The sequence below is a fragment of the Rousettus aegyptiacus genome, unplaced genomic scaffold (assembly GCF_014176215.1).
Source record: "Rousettus aegyptiacus isolate mRouAeg1 unplaced genomic scaffold, mRouAeg1.p scaffold_m13_p_3, whole genome shotgun sequence".
NCBI classification, from domain to species: Eukaryota; Metazoa; Chordata; class Mammalia; order Chiroptera; family Pteropodidae; genus Rousettus; species Rousettus aegyptiacus.
Genome location: NW_023416306.1, coordinates 66,005,871 through 66,028,041, shown reverse-complemented (window position 1 = coordinate 66,028,041; position 22,171 = coordinate 66,005,871). Strand labels below are relative to the sequence as shown.

Genomic DNA, 22,171 nt, shown 5'->3' with positions numbered 1-22,171 from the left:
CCTTTTACATGAGTAAACTCCAACAGATCTTTGTGGGGAAAAATTGTCTCATTCAGAACTCCAGTGCATGTAAATATGAATACTGAAAAAGCTATTCTGTCTTTATTTTTCCACTTTGGTACATTTTCATATTTCTTTCTAGATTTTTTTTTTTTAACTAGGTCAGCAGTTTATTATAAAAGAATGTGATAAAGGATATTGATGAATAGTCAGATGGAAGAGATGCATAGGTGTGTGGGCCAGAATGCGGAGCTTGTGTTCTTTCTCTGAACTTGCCACTGTCCCCAAATCTCCACATGTTCACCAAAGCTCTCCATACCCCATCCTTTTGAAGTTTTATGGAGGCTTCGTTATATATGCGTGATTGATTTACTCATCAGTCATGAAAAGTTCCAACCTTCTAATCAATCACATGGTTGACTCCACTGGCAATAAGCCTCCATCCTTAGATGTTTTCCCTAATATCAAACTTTTATTCTGTTAGAAGCCTGTTTAATCAAATGGTAGGAAAAATGATAAATGACATTTCTAAAGATTTCCTTTCTGTTTACTTTTAAATTACTAGAGGAAAGGTTATAGTCAGGAATCTCTCATGTGTCAGCCTGTTTTTGTGCTACCGTGTGGCCCCGAAATATTCACTTATTTGACCCATTTTAAAAGGCTGACAGGAAGTCCCTATTGTATTTTCTGTCCTAGAATGGCCGTCTTCAGAGGCAATAATTTTAAATGCTATTATCTTTTTATATATTTTCATGTGTGTATTTTTTTCTGGTAGGCTCACATAATTCTGCACTGAGCTTAGATCTAGCACTTTGCCTTTGTCCATTCTGTCCCCCACACTTGGAGTTTCCTCTTGTCAACGTCACCTATTAGAATCTAAAACTTTATATCACACATCTATGGAGATCTTAGCTTTTCCCTATTGCCTTATACACTCTGAATTTGTTATATCTTATATTGTACAATTTAGCACTTTAAAATATTGATATTCAGAGTTTAAGCATACATAAGCACCATGAAGGCAAATACTGTGTCCTAATCATGCTATAATATATAGTTTATCTCACCTGTGGCATTTTGTACCTCTTCTGTGGCCTCTACAGCACCATTGTAGCATATGTAATAGATGATGAGTTTATATTTATTGATTCTTGAAGTAATCTCTGGATTTGTGATTTTTAAAAGTTATGTTTACAAGCTAGTGGGCATTCATGTTATTTGGAAGTTCAGTGAGTATTTAAATACTAAAGGGTAGACTACTAGACAGGTTTATGATATTAAATTGTTTGCATTTTCTTCTTTATCAGGAACAGTCATTCATGCCATGATTAAATTTTGAACATGTTGGTTAACATGTTCAAATTATATCAATAGTTTAAAATACTACATGTGAAAAAAATGTCAAGTTCTATTAGTTTTGCTGAAAGGTTGAAGCCTTCTACAGAAGAGATTATTCTTAACAGAACAATTGTTTCCTTTTCAGAAAATAAAGTTTTAGTTTCTGAAAAAGACGAACTCATCAAAACTGTTAAAAGTTATCAAGCTAACTTTCTGCAATGAGAATATATAACAAGTGTGTTCTTTACAACTTAAAATTTAGTAAAACCAAAATTATTTGTTGTCTAAGAAAAGAGATCCGTGGAGGCATAGCATTGCTGTCCAGGTGATCATAGACATTGTTACTAATGAGATTCCAGCAGATCGGTAACACTTGAGGCCTTGGAGAGTTAAGATCCAGGACCTAGGAGGGAAAGATGGTGAAATGTGTTATTCTAAACGACATAACCACTAAATGTGAATAACTGAAAATCAGGTGAGAAAAACTAAAAGAGAACACAAAATAAAATAGTTTAAACCCTTTTAATAACCAGCTCCATGATTGATAGGAGCATTGAGTTTGTTTTTTTATGTTCTTCTCCACAAGCTATATATACATATATTTTCCCCCCCCAAAAAATGTTGTTTCAGGTGTCTAAGTAAAAATCAACTTTTTTTTTTAAATACTTTATATTGGAAATTTTCAAAAATAGGAAAGAAAATAGGAATATTAACTTCCTTACTCAGCTCCCTCTTCAACAATTATCCATCCACCTATGGCTAATCTTTTTTTCATTACACTTCTAACTGCTTCACATCACTAGATTATTTTAAAGCAAACCCTAAACATCTTTTTAGTTCATCTGTAAATATTTCAATATGTGTATATCTCTTAAAGATGAGGGAAATCTTTTTAAACATAACTATACCTCCTTTAAAAGTAACATCTAGTATCATCAGATATTCAGAAAGTGCTCATATTTAACCTAGTATTCATTGATGATGTTGTGATATTAAGATTGATTGGTTTAGATGTTGTCAGCCTTACCACCTAATGGTTTTAGCAGCCATTGATTATTGTCTAGATCTGTTATTTCATTGGGGGTTGCAGAATAATATATATTTTTAATCTTCAGATATTCAGCATTCAAATTTCTGATTGTCCTTTGTTTTTAAATTATATTTGTATGAATCAGGATCTAGATAAGTTCCCTACATTGCAATTGGTTGATAGTTAAGTCTCTTTAATCTATATGCTCCCCCTTCTTCCTACCTCTCACCCTCACTCCTTCTCTTCTTTTTACAGTTTATTTCTTGAAGAAATGGGGTGCCTGCTAAAGTTTCTCAGAGTGACTCTTGGTCATTGCATTCCAATTCTAATATTAAATTTAACATTCTTTTATTTTTTGTAAATAGATTGTATAGAGACTTGATCAGATTCGTGTTCAATTTTTTGACAAGAATATTTAGAAGCAACATTATATTCCATAAGGAGGCATTTATTGCTTCTTTTTTTGTGATCATGTTAGTAGCCATTGAGATTTATTATACATAGTGGCTGATAATAAATAATGCTCCTGATTCCTTGAAACTAGCTTCAGTTGGTAACCAATTCCCACCCCCCCCCCAACCCCTGGGAATTACTAGGAATTTTTTTTTTCTTACCCTTGAGTTGTGACATTTCACAGGATGTATCCTAGGTTTGATACTCTGCAATTTGCAAGCCCTTTTTCTGCATGAAGACCTTCTTCACCTCAGATCAATTTCTTCCAGATTAGTTTTCTTTTCATTTCTTTATTTGCCCTCTCCACTGTCTGTTTCTTACTTTCTGACTTGTTCTGTCACTTTATTCAAGTCTGTTCAAATGTTACCTTATTCAGGTAGCAATAATCACTGCCTGTGAAGGCATTCCCCTGCTGCTGTCTTCTTATCTGGCTTTATTTTTCTTCATAGCACCTGATATTTATTTATACTGTCTCTCATATGACTTGAATGTAAGGCAGAGACTATTTCTTATTCACTGCTGTGTCCTCAGTATTTAAAATAGTGTCTTGCACATAGTGGGTGCCCAATAATATTTGTTGCATTACTTATATTAGGTTATTGTTGAATTCGGCATTCACTCTCATCTTTCAACTTTTACTGCATATTTTAAATATATATATATATTTCTATATCTTGAAACTTTTTAAACATTATCTTCCAGCAGCCATTGAATATTTGCTTTGAAAACTGTGTCTTTAAATTCTAACATTTCTTGTTCTCTGGTCTTTTTTCATTGCACTGTGTACTTGTTTTATGGCTGCAGTGTCCACTTCAGTATTTTTAAGGATACCAAGTAAACTCGCCCACCCCTCAAGCTCCTCCAGTAGACTATCTTCTTATCCTTAAATTGTCTTTCTTTCTTCCTTTTTTTATCTTGATCCTTCACTTCTTGTAGCTGGGATTTTCTGGTAGATGGTTTAAATTTTATTCAGTAGCTGTGTAGATATATTCCTCTAACAGATCTCTTTCTTTATTGTAGTAAAAATAGCACTCCAGATAGAGTGCTTTGGCATGTGGAGGAAAGGGGAGAAGGGAACGAAAGAAAGGTTCACATGGCTGAACTGTTCTGAATGAATTTAATTTTAATTATTTTGCTGTTCTACAGCCAACTCTTCCTTGCTTGGAAGACTCTTATCTGTGGTTTGCTTTGCTTTTATTTTTCTGTCACCTTCATTTTTCCTATCTATATTTTCTAAAAATTCTGAAATTTTTCTTTTCAGATGATACCCTTTCTAGTTATCTAATAATATATTTTTTTAAGTTTTTACAAGGTATAGTATTGGAAATGGTTGAAGAAATACATGTTCGTAGAGTGAAATTGGAAAACTCATTTTTTTCTTTCTCCTCTACTTTTATTCCTTTCTCTAGAAGTAACCACTATTAATAATTTAGTTATTTTTAACATAAATATGATTATCACTCTTTTTCTTATTTTTTGACTTGATAATATATCTTGAATAATTTTTTATCCTACCAATTTTTAAATTTTTTCCAGATGAATAAAATTCCTTTAGTGCTAATGCATTTTCCTGATCAGATATTTTCATTTTTTAGCATTTTTTTAATCCATTGATTTTAAGATAGGGCAGATAATCTTAAAATACTAGCAAAATACATTTTTTAAAAGGACAAAGAATATATACAATGTCTAGGTGTGTAAGAAGTAAGTAAAAAGGGGTAGAAGCAGGTCAGCATTTCACAAAATGTAGAAAACATGTAAATCTTCAGTTAACTTACAATCGTTATACTATTATTTTTAAATATTTCTCTTCTGTCACTTCATTGGGTTCTGGGTAGGGAAGGAAATTAGATATGTGTGCTCAATTTAACCATCTTTAGCAGGAATTCAGACAGATATTTAATTATGCTAGGTTCTAAGGTTTCTCTCAGCTTAATTTAATGTCACAAACAAGAAACTTTTGAAGCCTACAGTCACTCATACCATTAGATATGCTTTTATTTTAAGCATCAGTACTATCCGATAGGTTGAATTATTGGCAAGTAGAATATTATAGGCCCTATCAAGGTTTAAATGGACTTTAGAGATATTCTAGAACAATTTGCTTTAATTTTTACAGAAGAAAAACTCTGAGATGGTAGGGAATTTACCCAAAATCTCATACTTAGTATCAGAGTAAGGATTAGGACTCAGGTATCCCAGCTTTCAGATTCTCTTTCCCACCCACCCACCCATTATAGTCATCTTCTCTTCATTTATTATCAAGGACCAACTTCTAGTCTGAAAAACAATCACATTTTTTAAAAAAACCTTATACTTTAAATTCTTTTAAACAGACTGCCGGTTTTCATTCAGAATCAGGGACTGCGGATTTAGAATTTTAGATTAAAGCCTGCTAGGCATAAAAATTAACTTTTTGAGACCAAGAATAACTCAGCACTTCTTAAATTTGTTTTCATCTCAAATTAGAATACTTATATGAAACATTATTTCTTTGCAGAAGACTATTTGGAAATACTGTAGCTCTTTGGAAATACTTGTTGCTTTGGAGAAATATGTAAAATATTCTGGCATCAAATAATTAAAATTTCATTCTTTTATTTTTTTTACAAGTTCTATTTGTGGACACATCATTTATTGATTCATTTTCCACTTTAATTTTGGAATAGGAAGTAGTTTTTGAATTATTAGCATGTAGTAAGATCAGTCAAGATCAGTAAGTTATTTATTGTAAAACCAGTGGAGTAGAATTATTGATGTTCTTCCTATACATTCTATTATCAGAATTTTCCCTTTGTCAATATGTGTTTTGTAAATAAGTTTTTCCTACTGTAAGAAAGGTAAGAAAGCTAACATTTTGGAGATCATAACTACTTTTTTTTTTATCATATAAGGGATTTAAAGGATAAATAAATTGGAGGTATAATTGAACATTTAAATTTATAAATGACACTTGGACTTGAGTAATGTCCAAGACCAAAGTGGTTGAGAGCTATAATCTGCATATTCTTATCGATTATAGAAGTTTTAGAATAAGTACATTTTTTAAAATTACATACTAACTTTGTTAATTAAAATCCTCTTGATGAAAACTTATTTCATCTTAGAAAATGGCCTTAGGCACTCTCCTTTAATTTATTGATTTAGAACAAAGTGTTTGAAAAAGCATATGAAAAGATTTGGGATAATCACAATGCACATAGTATCCAACTTGCCAGTGAGATAGATAGATAGATAGATAGATATTTGTATTTTGTAAAGCAAAGTATTTTGAACTCTTCTAGATTGGATTTTTACTTCAGTAATGAGCAGTCTGTATTCAAAGGGTTTCCAATAATACTACATGCTTCGCTGTGATATAAATCATTATGTTTTATTTAGGATCGATCATGGAACTCCATATGATGGTATAAATTTCCCAATGCTTCCATGTTGTACTGTTGGAATGAAAAAATACATTAAAATTTACATGAAATTAGATTTGTTTTCAAAGTTGAGGGGTCAGTGGGAAAGGTGGTGGCATGGGGATTATAGAATATGTTTGGGACTCCATGGTGGGAGGTGGGGTCAAAGCAGCCTTTTAATCATAAATAGAAAGGAAATTTTGACCAGGGCATTTAGGTTACATGGTTTTTTCCTCTCCTCTTTTTTTGTTATAGGCAAAGGGGAAGATAGTGATGTACTCAGTATAAATGCAGATGCTTATGACAGCGACATAGAAGGCCCGTGCAATGAAGACTCAGCTGCTCCTGAGGTCCCAGAAAATACTGTCCAAGGTGAAGCTGGTCAGATAGATGACCTGGAGAAAGACATTGAAAAAAGTGTGAATGAGATTCTGGGACTGGCAGAGTCTAGCCCAAAGGAACCCAAAGCAGCCACCCTGTCTGTTCCTCCACCAGAAGATGTTCAGCCTTCTGCACAGCAGCTGGAGCTGCTAGAACTTGAGATGAGGGCAAGAGCTATTAAAGCGCTAATGAAAGCTGGTGATGTAAAAAAGCCAGCTTAGTTGTTTAACTTGAACCTGAATTTTCGGTGTGTCTGAACAAAGCCACGTCATATAATTTTGTATCTGAAGTTTATTTTGGGTCTTATATATTTCTCAACTCTTATTAGATAAACTCATTTTAGGACTCAAATACCTGTTTCTTTTCGTTGTTGTTACTTTTAGACTATATATGTGTTATTGTTTTATTAGTTCATGGCAAATATTATTGGATAACTGGATACTTTGTTAGATGAGTATTTAGCTATGTCTACAGATTATAATCTGAAAAGCCATCAGCAAAGAGTCACGGTATTTTTTCTTTATTTTTAAATGTTTTGGAATCAAACCAAAAAGCTTAAGAAAAATTGACCAAGCATGTTGCTCTTAAGGCTGCCTATATTTTGCAATAGAATATTAAATTATTGCTCTTAGATTTGTTAACAGTTTAAGAAATTTAGCTCTGCTTATATGCACTTTTAACATATGTATTGTCTCGAAGATACATTATGGGTGTGGATTTACTAGCAAAAACTGAGTAATGTTTTTCATATAAGGCTTAGAGATCAGAAATGGCTGAAAAAAACTTTATAAAAGAAAAAAAAGGACTTAAGGCAGTTTTTAACAATATAGAGTAACTGCCCAACTTTTAATTCCAGCAGACAAGCCATTCTAACAGGTATTTGATATTATCAGACACTTTGTTCAACTTTTTTTCCTCAATAAAAAGGGAACACATTTTCATTCCAAGCTGTCGGGAAAGAATATTTTATTGTACAGGCTTTCATCTGGTGTTTTTCCTTGAAGATCTGATGTGCTATAATTCCGTGAATTAAAAATAATGAAGACTATCATTCTGAATTTGAAGACTTGATACATTTCCAAAAGCAAAATTAATTTCAAGAAGCTTTGATAAGTTGATGTTATAATTAATCTAATTTTGTATAGTTTTTGTAAATAAATTAATATCCTGCCACAATTACAGATGCTTTTTGCCCCATTACTAATTGCAATCTCTTTATACCAAAATAAATGTAGGTAGAGACTCTTAACTTAAAATAAATTAATTTGTTTTTCTAAAATATAAATCTGGAATTATTGTTTTTATATTTGCTCACAATTATAGTATATTTTATTTATGAGCCATGCTCTCCTAATGTTGTCTGAGGATTTTCTTCAGATACAAAATTTGCAGGGATTGTGTTTTGTTAGCTGGCTTAATTATATATGAATTTTAGAGGATTTGTTTTGGAAATAGAGAGTATTTATGAAACATTGGAATTGCAGTTACAGATTCATTTTTGTTGTTGTTCTGGACATGCCTTTAAGTAATCCTGTCATTTTTCTTTTCTCCTTTAAGCTTTCTGATGAAGCATGGAGACCTGTATCATTTGAGATGCTTCTCTTAGGCTAGTTAACATGAATCTGATTTAAATAGTGAGTTCTCATAGTTACTCCTTCCAAATGAAAAAGCATTGATTATGGTTTTTCTATTTCAACTTAAACTAAAAGTTAAAATAATAAAGTAGTGCAGAATAAACTTCATTGCTGCTTACTAATTACAAAATGCTGTAGAGATGTGTGATTAAACATATAGGAGTAGAAAAAGGTCTGAGTGCTTTGTAACTGATTAAAGTCACCACCTTCATGAAGCATTGTGTGTCTGCTTTATTCAGTGTGCAGAATGGTTTAGAGGACATTTCACCAGAATGCGTATGTGTGAGGTAGAATGAGCTGAACAAATTAGAGGCTACCTAGATTCCTACTTGGAAAATCAACTTTTCCTCTTATTCTTTTTATTTCTTTTTTCATGTCAAAAGACATGAGAGCTTTTTGAAACTGAATAGCTTTGGAGAATAGAGATAAGTTTGTTTTAGAAATGCCTAAGAAATAGGAAAATACCATTTATTGATCTGATGCTGTTATTTAAATCATTGGCTCACAGGTATTTATTGATTACCTTTAAGGTGTTCCATCTTGTTCAGAATCTTAAACTCAGGGATGTTAAAGTATAGGTTTTAGCATGGACTAGACCAATAAAGATATGAGTGCTGCTGCTTTTTATGCCTAATTCCTCCCTTTTGCCAGGGTAAGGAAAATTAAAATTAAAAGAGAAAAAAATATGGCAGACTAATTAATTTTCCATGTAAAATCAAGTAATCCTGGTATTTGACCAGGAACTTGACCCAAATTTTGAATGATAGGTACTAACTGATAATGATGGGTCTTCTGCATTAGATTCTAGCCACTTTTCGATGTTCCTACTAATTTACAAATCAGATGTAGCTTAAAAGCCTATTACTGAGTTACCTATATAACATTGCTAATTATGAAAAATCACCAAAAACCCTCCCAATTCTTTCGTTGAACACTGGTTCCTTAAAACTATTAGTCAATATATCCTTTCCTTATAAATCTTATTGCCAACACCTACTTTGAACAAATAGTTAGAATCAAGGGCATGATCAGCTATCTGACTAGAGTTCTGTTTGAACAGTAATACAAATTGCAATAAAATATTTTTCATTACCATTTTCAAGGTAAATAAAGCGGGAGTGAACCCATAATTGGGGCCAAATATAGATGGCAGCCTAAAAGTTTTAAAAATGCTCAGTTCTATTCCATCATGAAAATTAAGAAAAGCTAGTTCGGTTATACTTTTCCATTATTGTACCTGTTTAATTCTTAAAAAGTAAAAGACCAATATGCTTTAACTTTTAAATGCTAGATATTTTTACATTTTATCTTCAGGTAGACTCCCTTTTTAAAATTTCCTAAATGTACATTTTATTGAAATTTGATACCAAGTTCATTATATAAGTGCAGCAAACCCTCAAGAAATATGTAATTTTTTTTTCCCTTTGACAGCTAGAAGATGGGTTTGTTTTAAACAAATCTAACATCGCCATCCCTCCTGTACCAACCAGTGTCTCCTATTGATAGTTTTCTTCCTTGCTTTTTGTGTGATTAACTGTCAGTCTTTCCTGTTTTTAAAACAAAACAGTACTAATGAGTATCAATAAGAACTCAAATACATTTCCTTGATATTTAATCCTTATTTTAAAAAGCATTGCAATGAAAAATGTAAGACGTAAGAAAGAAAGTTCTGATTCTGTCCAAACCAGCTGTGTAGCCTTGGACAAGTAATTGTAAAATGAGGGAAATAAATTGTTAACCAGTATATGATGTTTTTCCTGCTATAATATTTTATGATTCTAGTACAGAATACCATAAAAATTTAGAAAATTTAGGGAACTCCTTTTTAATTAAATTTATTAAGATAATGGTTAATAAAATATAGGTACAATTCTATAGTACATCATCTGTATATTGTATTATGTTAAGGAACTCTTGAGTTCAAGCATTTCTTACCTCTTCTCTTCTTCCCCCCATTTAGAATGAAGTGATGTGTTTAATCTCTCTTTGTCCCATAGTATTGCTGGATATGAAGAAGAATCCAGTTTTTGTTGTTGTTGTTGTTTTTCCTTATAGTATTCTCAGAATTACTTGGTAAGTATACAGTCTAGAATTATTCACTTTGGCCCATAAACTTAGGTTATCTTTATTGCTTTATTTCAAAATAATATGTAAGTAAAGTTAAGTCAAAAATGTTTTCTCCAAGGCTTATAATGAAGAATAGTATTCTCTTTCCCTTTTCTTTTTATGCTAGCATTTGTTACTGAGAGGTAACCACTTTCAAATCTTTCAAGCGTTTTTTCCACTTATCTCTGTCTTTAAACAACATGATTATTATGCCATATCGTGACATTTGTTTTAGATTTTATCTGTTGATCTATTTTGGAATATGAAGGTTAAGCTCCATTTTTTCTATGTCTCCCTAAATGTGTACCTTCCTCCATCCTCTTAATACAATGTGGTTACAGTACACTTTTTAAGTTAGCACTTAATATTTAAACTTTTGACTATGCAAATACTATTGATAACAGGGCTTTGTGACATCTGTAATTATATTCATTTTTTGGTCCAATTTTTATTTGAAATTTTTTGAAATTGATAATATAAATATCTTATTATTTCATTTGCTCAGGTTTCTCTAGTAGACATTAACATACACACTGTCTTCCAAAAGTATAAATCTCTTCTCAATAGGATGAAAAACATCATATAATCTTATCTTTTTTTTTTTCTTTAAAAACATTTCTGTCTATGGCTATGCTACCTTGAACAAGCCAGATCCTGTCTGATCTCGGAAGCTAAGCAGGACAGTGACTCCGTCCTGATTACTTTTCATATATCTACTTCTAAGCCATAAAGGCAGAGCCTGATCCTCTGACTGGCCTGTCTTGGTGCAACACCCAATACTGTGTGATCCTCTCAGGACGAAGGCCAGAGAGGCAGTTTTGTGAGGAGAGGTCACAAGAACGTTTTCTCATCTACCTTTTTTTTTTTCCCTGTTGGAGGTTTCCTATCTTGCAGAAGGAAGTCTTGAGGTAATTTTCCCATTTGCCTGTTTCCTTGGATACATGACACTTTTTGCCTAACCCAACTTAGGGCACAGCTGCAGGCTATAAAATTGTTTAGCTGCACCCTGGCACTAGCTTTTAGACAACAGGTTGTCCTATCAATCCTCTTGCATCTATCTCTTTTACTTTGTTGTCACCTAGCACGAGGGCCATGGGGACTTGGCTCCTGCCTTTTCACTGTTTGTGTAAGGAATAAGCTGTCTGAATCTAAAAAGGACTCATTGTTCTTCTTTACAAATTAAATCTTTGCCAATTAAACTGTCAGGACTTGCTTGACAGTTTCATGGATGTGACATTTTACCTCTCTGAGGATGTTAATTTTCGTAGTTGTTTTCAAGTTTTCCTCTATTTTTTTTTTTTTTTTGCTTTCTGTTCCCTTCAAGTTAATTTTTTTCTTATTTTGCTCTTTATCTGATGTTTTCTCAAATTTCCTAAATCTTTGGTGGTGTTTGGCTGCTTTCACATATAAGAGCAAGACACTAAAAAGCTGTTTGGAAGCTCTCTGCGGATGAGACTGATTAATTGGGTCTCAGTTTTCTCTCGGGCTGTCCATGGATATCCACAGTTCACTATGAAGGCTTTTTACTTAATCCTCTTGTTTTAACAGGTTAACAACCCTGCCTTTAACTCCGCTTGGTGTACCTGAGTTTAGAATCTCATGCTTCAACTTTTGCAGTCTTTTGTGGAGTTGATGAATGAATGTTGGTTGCCTGTTTGTGGAGACCAATTTTCATGTTTTACTGATGGCATTCTGAGTTTTTGGAGGAACCTGAAATCTTCACTACTGAGCCTTACTTGGGTTGTGTTTAGAATCAGGTTGGTTTTTAATTTGCTACAGGCTCTTAGGTTGCAACCTTCTTGCCTAGGTCAGTTCCACTCATTTGTGTTTCAGCTTGTAAAATTTTATTAACCAATCTGTCTTTTACTATCTATATAAATGAGTTAGTTCCTTTTATCTCTTTACTTGTGGTTTCAGTGGACTTCAATAAGGGAACAATAGCAAATGTAGTCTATGTTTAAGCAGATGTTACTTAATTTTGTTAACTTGTTCTTACTTTTGCTTTTAACCTGTTTTTTTTTTTTTTCCTAGTGGAAAAGTATGAGAGAAAGATAGTAGACAGAGAGGACAGCAAATTAGAATCAGTGAGACCTGAGATTGGCAATGGTACTGTTGCTTATATAGTTGGTCATGTGTTTTTCTTACTTGTTTCACTCCAGTAATTTTTACTAGAATATGTATTGGTATTCTCAAATGTGCAGTGTGATCTTTCATTATGTAATTTCACGCTTTTAATTTTAAGAACATTTACTTAAATTATTGATGTGATATTTGTCCTTTTCCATTGCTTTTTCTTCTGAATTTCTTGTTATTTACATTGGGTCTTCACCTATCTTCAGTATAGATCACTTGTAAATCTTTTTTTATATTCATTTTGAGTTTAAAATGTTTACTTTTTACCCATTTCTATTAAGGCATTATCTATTTTATTTATTCACTCCTATGTTTCTTCAAACTTAGTTTTCATTTCTGAAATGATTTTTTCCTGTTATTTCTAATTCTGATTCATATTATTCTTTGAGGGCTTGTAACATTTTCTTAATTATGTTGATCTCATTTTAAAATACAAGGTATTAGTTTTGATATGGTCAGTGTGCCTCTTTCTGGTATACTTTTATTATCCGTTAAGATATTATTCTGCTCTTTATCATCACTCTCTCTTTTATTAATAACAATATTGATTTTTTTCTCATTTTTATGTGAAGCTCATTTTCCTGAACTTTTAGAAGGAACTTGGCTCAGATTAGCTTTTCTACCTTCATGCTCCTTTATCTGTTTTATTCTCTAATGTTCAAAATATGCTGGCTTGCTTTCTGAGATTTCCTGACTCTTTCCCTTCCCTACTTTTACCTGTACTTACCTTTCCATCTTATTGATTTTCTCTATCTTGCTCATTTTGAATAGATAACCATTAATTCTTCTTAGTGTGTGACTGTCATGAAAGGGATCCCTGACTGGTCAATTTCAGAGTTCTTAGGGGCTAGACTGCTCCAGCTCCATTCCGATGGTCTTACACCTTGCAATGACCTACCGTATTATAAGAGGCAAAACCCTTCCCAGTTTCAGTTGCTGTCTCAAATTGGCTTGCCATAATTTCTGCTTATTTTGGGTTTCTCCTATTATCAGATCTGTTAGACGTACAACTGGCTTCCCTTTGGTTTCTCCCACAGAAGTGCTAACATAGGAAGGTTTTACGACTTCTCAGTGTTTTGTTCTAACATTCTTATATTTGGGGATTTGGGGGATACCTGTACTTAGTTTTATTTTATATGTTATGTTGTCCATGAATTTTGGTTTTTCTTTTTATTGCTCTGGTTTTATGTAGAGATGTGATAACATTAAGAATCTCTGCTTTTGCTACTACCATCTTCCCAGGATACTTCTGAATTTTTATTATTAAAATATGTATTCAGTCTTTATTACATATAAACAATAAGGTATTTTATGTCAAGGAGAACTAGTTTATATGTAAAATGTCAGTGAATTATTTACAAGGTATTCTTAAAATTATTTTGTTAATTATGACAAAACTTCCTTAAGTATTTTTAAAGTTATTTTTTATTTTAAAACCAAAACCTGTTGATGTTGCTTGGTAGAAGCAGTTGTTAGCCTGAAGGTAAAACAAGTTAGCACTGCTCCTTAATAGCAAAGGAATTTAACTTTGTTAGCTATATTCTTATAATACTTAATGTCAGCTTACAGATTTTTAAAATCTATTAAGATTAAAAGTCATATATATAAAAATAAGATTGACATTAAGATTCAAAGGGCCAACATTTTAATGTTATTTTAAAACTTTCAGAAGAAAATAATCGAATTCATTTTGTCACTTTTAAAAGAAAAATTATTTTCCTTTGAACAATTTATACTTATTCATTATTCTTCTGTTTTAGTATATCATCTCTGTTTGGATTGTATTTTCTCAAAGTCCAAAAGAGGACTACAAGTTTTGGTAGGTAACTGATCTTTTCCCTCTAAATACATTTGATATAGGATTTTTAATAAGATTCTGTTTTTATTATGATATTTAAAAACACCAAATTAATGGAAATTTGGTATTAATTGCCTATCATATTTATCAGTCTATTATAAAATGGTCACAAAATAAAAACAAAAACCTATCTACCTGAAATAAGATTCAGAAAGCATCAGTATATACTGTCACATCAAAATTTCCCCTCTGTCCTTTATTGAAAAATATAGTTGATAGCTGTAAAACAATTGTTTTGGTGTTAAACACCTGTGTAATAGCTTATTTGTGGATGTTTTAAATTAGTAAATATGGAAGAAGAGACAATACCAATAACAATAAGATACCAAATGAAAATCTGATTATTAAATTATTTGACTTAATCATGATTGTATAAACCTTCATCTTTATTTCTATGAGAAATCTTCAAAATTAAAGATTTATTATGTTTACCTTATTTATAGCCAAATTTAAATGTTAATATTGCATTTGCTGGGTCAGATTTCATGTTTTATAGTTCTTTCTTGCCATTAATATTAAGAATGTAAATCAAATACTTATGTATTCTGAAGTCTGCAAAAAGGTTTTTGCTGCACACTAGTTAATCAAACTGTTGCTGTAGTCAAGGAGAAAGAACCAAAGACTACAACCGTAAATACAACAGGGATATGAAACTGGAGGACAAGTAATCATCTCTATTTTTTAAATATATGTTTATACAATCTGCTATTCTCTTTTAAATATACCTTAAGATATCATCGTTTCTCACCTAATATGTAGATTCTTGGTCAGGACTTAATGTGAATTTTAACTGATGGCAAAAATCAGTCTTAAATAACTTATCATTTTCCACGTCAAGTAAATGCATCAATCTCTCCCAGTTACAACACCATTGACAACTATAAGAACTTGGTTATTATAGTTCTATTTATATACTAATTAATGTTAATTGATTTTTTTAAAAGCCTGCTAATCTTATGTAGGATGAACATTTCATTGATAGTTATTTTTTGAATCTCCATAATGAACCTTTATTAGGTGCATTGATTTGGAATTAAAAAATCTTTAAATTGTAGTTCTTCCTCAAGTTTTAAGCATCATGAGATGTAAATCTTTTTTTCTAATTAAATTTATTGGGGTGACTGGTTAATATCAATTTCAGATGTATAACTTCATAATAAATCTATATACTCCATTGTGTGCTCACCACCCAAATTCTAGTCTCCTTCCATTACCATATGTCTGATTCCTTTGACTCTCTTTGTCCTCCCTCCACTCCCCATTTCCTTCTGGTAGCCAGTATTCTGTTGCCTATATCTATGAATTTGTTTTTTGTTGTTGTTATTTGTTGCTTCTGCTTCATATTCCACATATGAGTGAAATCATGTGGTTCTTGTTTTTCTCCATCTGAGTTATTTCACTTAGCATGATACTCTCAAGGTCCATCCACATTGTTGCAAATGGTAATAGTTCATCATTTTTCGTGGCTTAGTAGTTTTCCATTGTGTGTATGTGTATCACATCTTCTTTATTTAATCATCTATCGAAAGACACTTAGTTTGTCTCTATATCTTGGCTATTGTGAATCATGCAGCAATAACCATAGGGGTACATATGTCTTTATAATAGTGTTTTCAAATTTTGGGGGGTAGACACCCAGAAGAAGGATTACCGGGTCATATGGTAATTCTATTCTTAATTTTTTGAGGAACCTCCATACTATTTTCCATAATGGCTGTACCAATTTACATTCCCACCAACAGTGTACAAAGGTTCCTTTTCCCACATCCTCTGCAACACTTGTTATTTCTTGTCTTATTAATAATAGACATCCTAATAGGTGTGAGGTAGTATCTCATTAATGTTTGAATTTGATTTCCCTTCTAAGTGATATTGAGCATCTTTTCATGTCTGTTGGCCACCAGTGTCTTCCTTGGAAAAGTGTCTATTCCGGTCCTCTGCCCATTTTTTTTAATGGATTGTTTATTGTGTTGGAGTTGTATGAATTCTGTATATAATTTGGATATGAGCTCCTTATTGGAGGTATTATTTACAAATATCTTCTTTCATTCAGGTCATTGCCTTTTTGTTTTGTTGATAGTTTCTTTTACTGTGCAGAAACTTTCTAGTTTTATATGATTCTATTCATTTATTTTTGCTTTTATTTCCCTTTGGGGTTAAGTTCACCAAAACCTTTCCGAGACCAAGGTTCATAAGTTTTAGTGCCTTTTTCTCTCCCTGTGTATTTCATTGTTCCAGATGTTATATTCAAGTCTTCAATCCATTTTTAGCTACTTTTTGTATGCGCTATCACATAGCAGTCTAGTTTCATTCTTTTGCATGTGGCTTTCCAGTTTTCCCAACACCATTTATTAAAGAAGCTTTCCTTTCTCCATGATGTGTTTGGCTCCTTTGTTGAAAATTCGTTGTGCATGTAAGTGTAGTTTTATTTCTGGGCTCTCAATTCTGTTCCATTGGTCTGTGTCTATTTTTCTGCTAATACCATGCTGTTTTGATTATTATTGCTTTGTAGTATAATTTAAAATCAAGTAGAGGGATACCTCTACTTGATTTTGTTGGGATTGCTTTGGCTATTCAGCGTCTTTTGTGATTCTATACAAAGCTAATGATTTTTTGTTCGATTTCTTTAAAAAATGCCATTGAAATTTTAATGGGAATTTCATTAAATCTGTATATTGCTTTGGGTAATAAAGTCATTTTAACTATGTTGATTCTTCTAGTCCTTGAACACAATATCTTTCCATTTCTTTGTGTCTTTTTCAGTTTCTTTCAACAATGTCAGATAGTTTTCAGTATATAGGTCCTTCATGTGCTTCGTTAGGTTCATTTCTAGGTATTTTATTCTTTTTGTTGCAATTGCAAAGGAATTGTTTTTTTCATTACGTTCTCTGAAAATTCATTGTTGGTGTATAGGAATGATATGGATTTCTGTACATTGATTTTGTATCCTGAAAGTTTACTGTATTTGTTTATTGTTTCTGATAGATTCTTAGTGGAGTCTTTAGGGTTCTCAATATAGAAAATCATGTCATCTGGAGACAGAGACAATTGACTTCTTCATTTCCAATTTGGATGCCTTTTATTTCTTTCTCTTGCTCTAGCTAGAACTTCCAACACTATATTGAATAATAGCAGTGATAGCGGAAAGGGTTGTCTTGTTCCTGATCTTGGAAGAATGTTTTGTTTTCACCATTAAGTATGACGTTAGCTGAAGGTTTGTCCTATATGGCCTTTATTATGTTAAGGTTCTTTCCTTCTATATCCATTTTATTATTTCAATCATAAATGGATGCTGTATCTTGTCAAATGCTTTTTCTGCATCTATTGTTATGATAATATGATTTTTATCCTTTATTTTGTTTATGTAGTATATTACATTAATTGATTTGCATATGTTAAACCATCCTTGTGCCCCTGGAATGAAGCCCACTTGATCATAATATATTGTTGTATTCAATTTTCCTAGTATTTTGTTAAGGATTTTTGCATCTGTATTCATCAGAGAGATTGGTCTATAGTTTTCTTTTCTGAAATGTATTATCTTTACCAGGTTTTGGTATCAGATAATGTTGACCTCATAAATTAGTTAAGAAATATTGCCTCTTCTTCAATATTTTGGAAAAGTTTGAGAAGAACAAGTATTAAATCATCTTTGCAAGTTTGGTAGAATTCACTAGTGAAGTGAAATAAATGGTCCTGGACTACTGGGGAGGTTTTTGATGATTGTTTCAATTTCCTTACTGTTGATTGGTCTATTTAGATTTTCCAATTCTTTGTGATTCAGGCTAGGTGGTTTGTATATTTCTAAGAACTGGTCCATTTTTTCTAGGTTATTGAATTCGTGGCATATAATCTTTTATAATATTCTTGTGTGATATTTTATATTTCGGTGGCATCTGTCATAACTTCTCTTTCATTTCTAATTTTGTTTATTTGTGTCCTTTCTCTTTCATCCTTAGTGAGTCTAGCCAAGGGTTTGTCAATTTATCAGTCTTTTCAAAGAACCAACTCTTTATTGCATTAATTTTTTAAATTGTCCTTTTTTTCTCAATTTCATTTAATTCTGCTCTAATTTTTATTATTTCTTTTCTTCTCCTAACTTTGGGCTTTGTTTGTCCTTCTTTTTCAAGGTTTTGAAGATGTAGTGTTGGGTTGTTTATTTGGACTTTTTCTTGTTTCTTGAAACAAGCTTGGTTGACGTGTCTGCTTTGAACCAGCCCTATCTGACCAACTTTCTTGATAAATCTTACTGGTCTTCTCTTCTCTTTTCTCTTCTACCTCACTCTTTCTTTTGTCCTTCTGACATTTTCCTGTCCTGCACTTTCTTTCTTAAATGATCATTTTTTGAGATTAAACTTTAAAAAATATTTTTGTTATATTCTCAACCTGTATACACTTTCAAAAAACTTTAAAAGAGTGTTTCATTTTTAGTGTAGATAATTGAGAATTTTATAATCACAGTGAATGAGAGAAACAGAATTTCTAATTGGAAGGGCTATTTAAGATCTAGTTCAAAATAGCAAATTGAATATTACATATGATTTTCAAAACCATTTTTTTAATTAGTGTTTTTTTTTATTGCAGAAAAAGATTAAAGTTTTTGGTCATGCCAATTCCCCCCCCCCCATTTCCTTTAATAATTTCATTGCATATGTCACTCAAATTTTAATTCTCTTTCTCTTATCTTTCTCTCACAACTACAGTTTAAATTATCAAAGTATATGTGCACTAGATGACAATGAGTTTGAGTGGGTTTTTAAGCTTTGTTTCTTAATTCCTAATTTCTTATTTCTCATTTGCAGTATTGTAGGCTTATTGCAAATAACATGGACAAAAGAGAAAAGTATAGAGAGAAAACCCACTATCTAGATGTAATCTATTAGCTGTCTTCCCTCGTTCTCCAATACTTATTATCTGTTGATAAATTAGCAGTACATGTACACACACACGTGCACACACACATAAGATATTCAGTGTTGGCAAGAATATGAGTAAAAAGATAAAAAGCAAACAATAGTTTGGAGGAAAAGCATTTGTACAAATATGAAAGCCATAGGGTATCAAGATCTAGCACATAAAATCAAAAATTACAAAGTGTCAGTATCCTAGAATTGTTTAGTAACTATGGTTGCCGATTCTTTAAGCTCAGAAAATTTTGGACGGGTGGTGGAAAGTGCTGGGAGATGTGCAGAGGAAGCACATCCAACAGGGAAAAAATGACAGCTCTCACTGAAAGGAGTGAAAGAGCTTTAGTTATGTGGTCTATAGTTGGTGTTTCTAATGATGAATCTGAGTCTGCAAGGTATAGGGTTCATGTGCAATTGTGTGCAATTAAGTTTTGTTTTAAAATGTGCGAAAAAAGTTGTTTTGGTGTAAGACTACGCAGCCTCTTTTCTTGATTTACTAAATAAATGAGGCATCATCTTCAGGCAACTATTTGAAAATAGCTGTTATAGCCACTTACAAATGTTTCGAGTCATAGTTGCAGTCAAACTCTAAGTTTGCTGGAAAATTTGTAGTTATTGCTAACTAAAATAATAAAGAAAATGGGCTTGTGTACTCTGTGGTAGATGGCACTTTAATGTTATTTGAAACATAACATATGTTTATCACTGAAAGCTGAAATTAGCCCCAGGACTAGTGGTCTGTGTTTGACATTTTAAAGGTATAAACATAATGAGCGATAATAGGCTTTTATGTTTGGCAGGGGTAGGTGGCGTATTTACTTACCATACATTTCTTGGCAGATTTTCCAAATTTTTTTTTGTGGCAACATGTGCCCCTATATGTCAGATACTTTATATAAACAAGGCTTTGTTAATGGTTGATTTCAATTAAATGATGAGAACCCAGTGGTATGGTCAAAGCAAAATATCCTATACTTTGTATACAACAAGTATGCGTGTACTGACTTATCTGAAGTAATTCAGTTACCCTGCAGTCAGGAAATTTAACTTTTGGTAGCTGTGTTTGCTGTCACCCTCTTCCTCACAATTCAGCACAGTGTTACAATGAATGCATTTTTCCAAGTGTCTTGTTTTAAATTTTTGTATTTATATTATCCTGGAAGGAGAGCTCCCAAATTATGTTTCCATATGTAGTCTCTGTAAACATTGAAATTTAACTTATCAAAGCAATGAATAATCTTTCCTTTGTGGCAGAATGTTCAATAAACAACACCTAAGTAACATAATAGAAACATAATAAACTTAAAATGTTCTTTCAATGTTTCAAAAATGTGTCATTTTTCTAAAATTTAAGATGGGGTTGGGAAAAAAAGAGAACTTCAGATTTTTGTATTTAATTGAACTAACAGCATGTGCCGACAAGTAATAAATAACAGCAGTCCAAAGTGACTAAATAGATTGGTTTCCACAAGCAATGATTCATCTTCTCTCATTGCCATCAGGCTGAGAGACAGCTTCTTTTTGTCGACTTACAAGAAAATATTTGAGAATATAACACTCCTTTTTCTATTTCTGCAATAGAAGTTCATTATTTTCTATAGTAGTTGCGTTTTTTAAATATTTAAATACAATAATTAAGTCTACATCTGATTGTTCATTTATCTAAAACTTTGTGAAGCCCTAACTGCTCAGTCTTTGTGGTGTTTAGCGATATTAAGGTACAATCATTCCTTCTTAACATTTTCTTCGACTAATGGTTTATTTAAAAATGTCTTACTGAGTTTCCTAATTTGAGGGGATTTTGTAAAGATCTTTCTGTTATTGATTTTTAATCTTATTGTGTTGTGGTCATGGGATATAATTTATATGAATTGAATCCTTTGAAATTTATTGGGATTTCTATTATCACCTAAAATATAGTCCATTGGTAAGTGTTCTTGAACATTTAAAAGGAATGCATATTCTGCTGTTGTCTGGTGTTACATAAATGCCAATTAGGTCAATTCAGTTAATAGTGTTGTTCAGATCTTCTATAGTCTTACTGATTTTCTGTCTATATTTCTTTACTCATTTAGAGAAGATATGTAGCTTTCTATGGCTGTATAACAAATTACCCCAAATTAGGCTTAAGGCAGCACACATTTGTTATCTCACAGTTTCCACAAATCAGGAATTGGGGGATGATTTAGTTGGGTCCTGTGCTCAGGGTCTCGGAAGAATGCGATCAGGGGTCAGCTGGGGTTATGTTCTTATCTGGGGCTTGGTGGCCTCTTCCATGCTCATGTGGTTGTTGGCATAATGCTCTTCCTTGCAGCTGCAGAACTCATGATAGCCTGTTTGTTCAAGGCCAGAGAGTCTGATTTATTTCATCTCTAATCTCTAGACCCTACTTTAAAGAACTCATCTGATTAGGTCAGACTGACTCAAGATAATTATTTTAACTCAGTCAACTGATAAGTGACCTTACTTACATGAGCAAAATTCCTTACTTTTGCCATATAACATAATGTGCTCATTGGAGTGAAATTTCATATAGACAGGTTTTGGCCAGGGATCACGCAGGGCATGTATAGCAATGTTTGGGAATTTGGGAGGTACTGTTAGAACTCTGCTCACTAGAGAAGAGTACTGAAGTTTCCAAAGATAATTGCGGATTTGTTTATTTCTCCTTGTAATCCTGTCATTTTTGCTTCAAGTATTTTGAAGCTCTGTTATTAGGTGCATAGATGTTTAAGATTATTATATTATCTTTAAAAATCGATCTCTTTATCATTATGAAATAACATTATCTTCCCTGATAATGTTCTTTGCTCTGAAGTCTGTTTTTTTTTCCTCTGTTAGTAGTCTAACCACTTCTGCTTTCTTTTGATTAGTGTTAATACAGTATATCTTTTCCAACCTTTTAATCTATTTGTGTCTTTATATTT

The 22,171-nt window shown here is 32.2% G+C and overlaps 1 protein-coding gene across 1 annotated transcript in view; it reads left to right on the top strand.

Moving 5' to 3' along the window:
* The window catches only part of CAAP1 (caspase activity and apoptosis inhibitor 1), a 36,701-nt gene extending 28,246 nt beyond the window's left edge, over positions 1 to 8,455 (top strand). The window contains exon 6 of the mRNA XM_016156282.2: positions 6,481 to 8,455. Within this exon, the coding sequence (XP_016011768.2) occupies positions 6,481 to 6,827 (347 nt within the window). The 3' untranslated portion in view covers positions 6,828 to 8,455. The remainder of the gene's footprint in view (positions 1 to 6,480) is intronic.
* Positions 8,456 to 22,171: the final 13,716 nt, after the last annotated feature.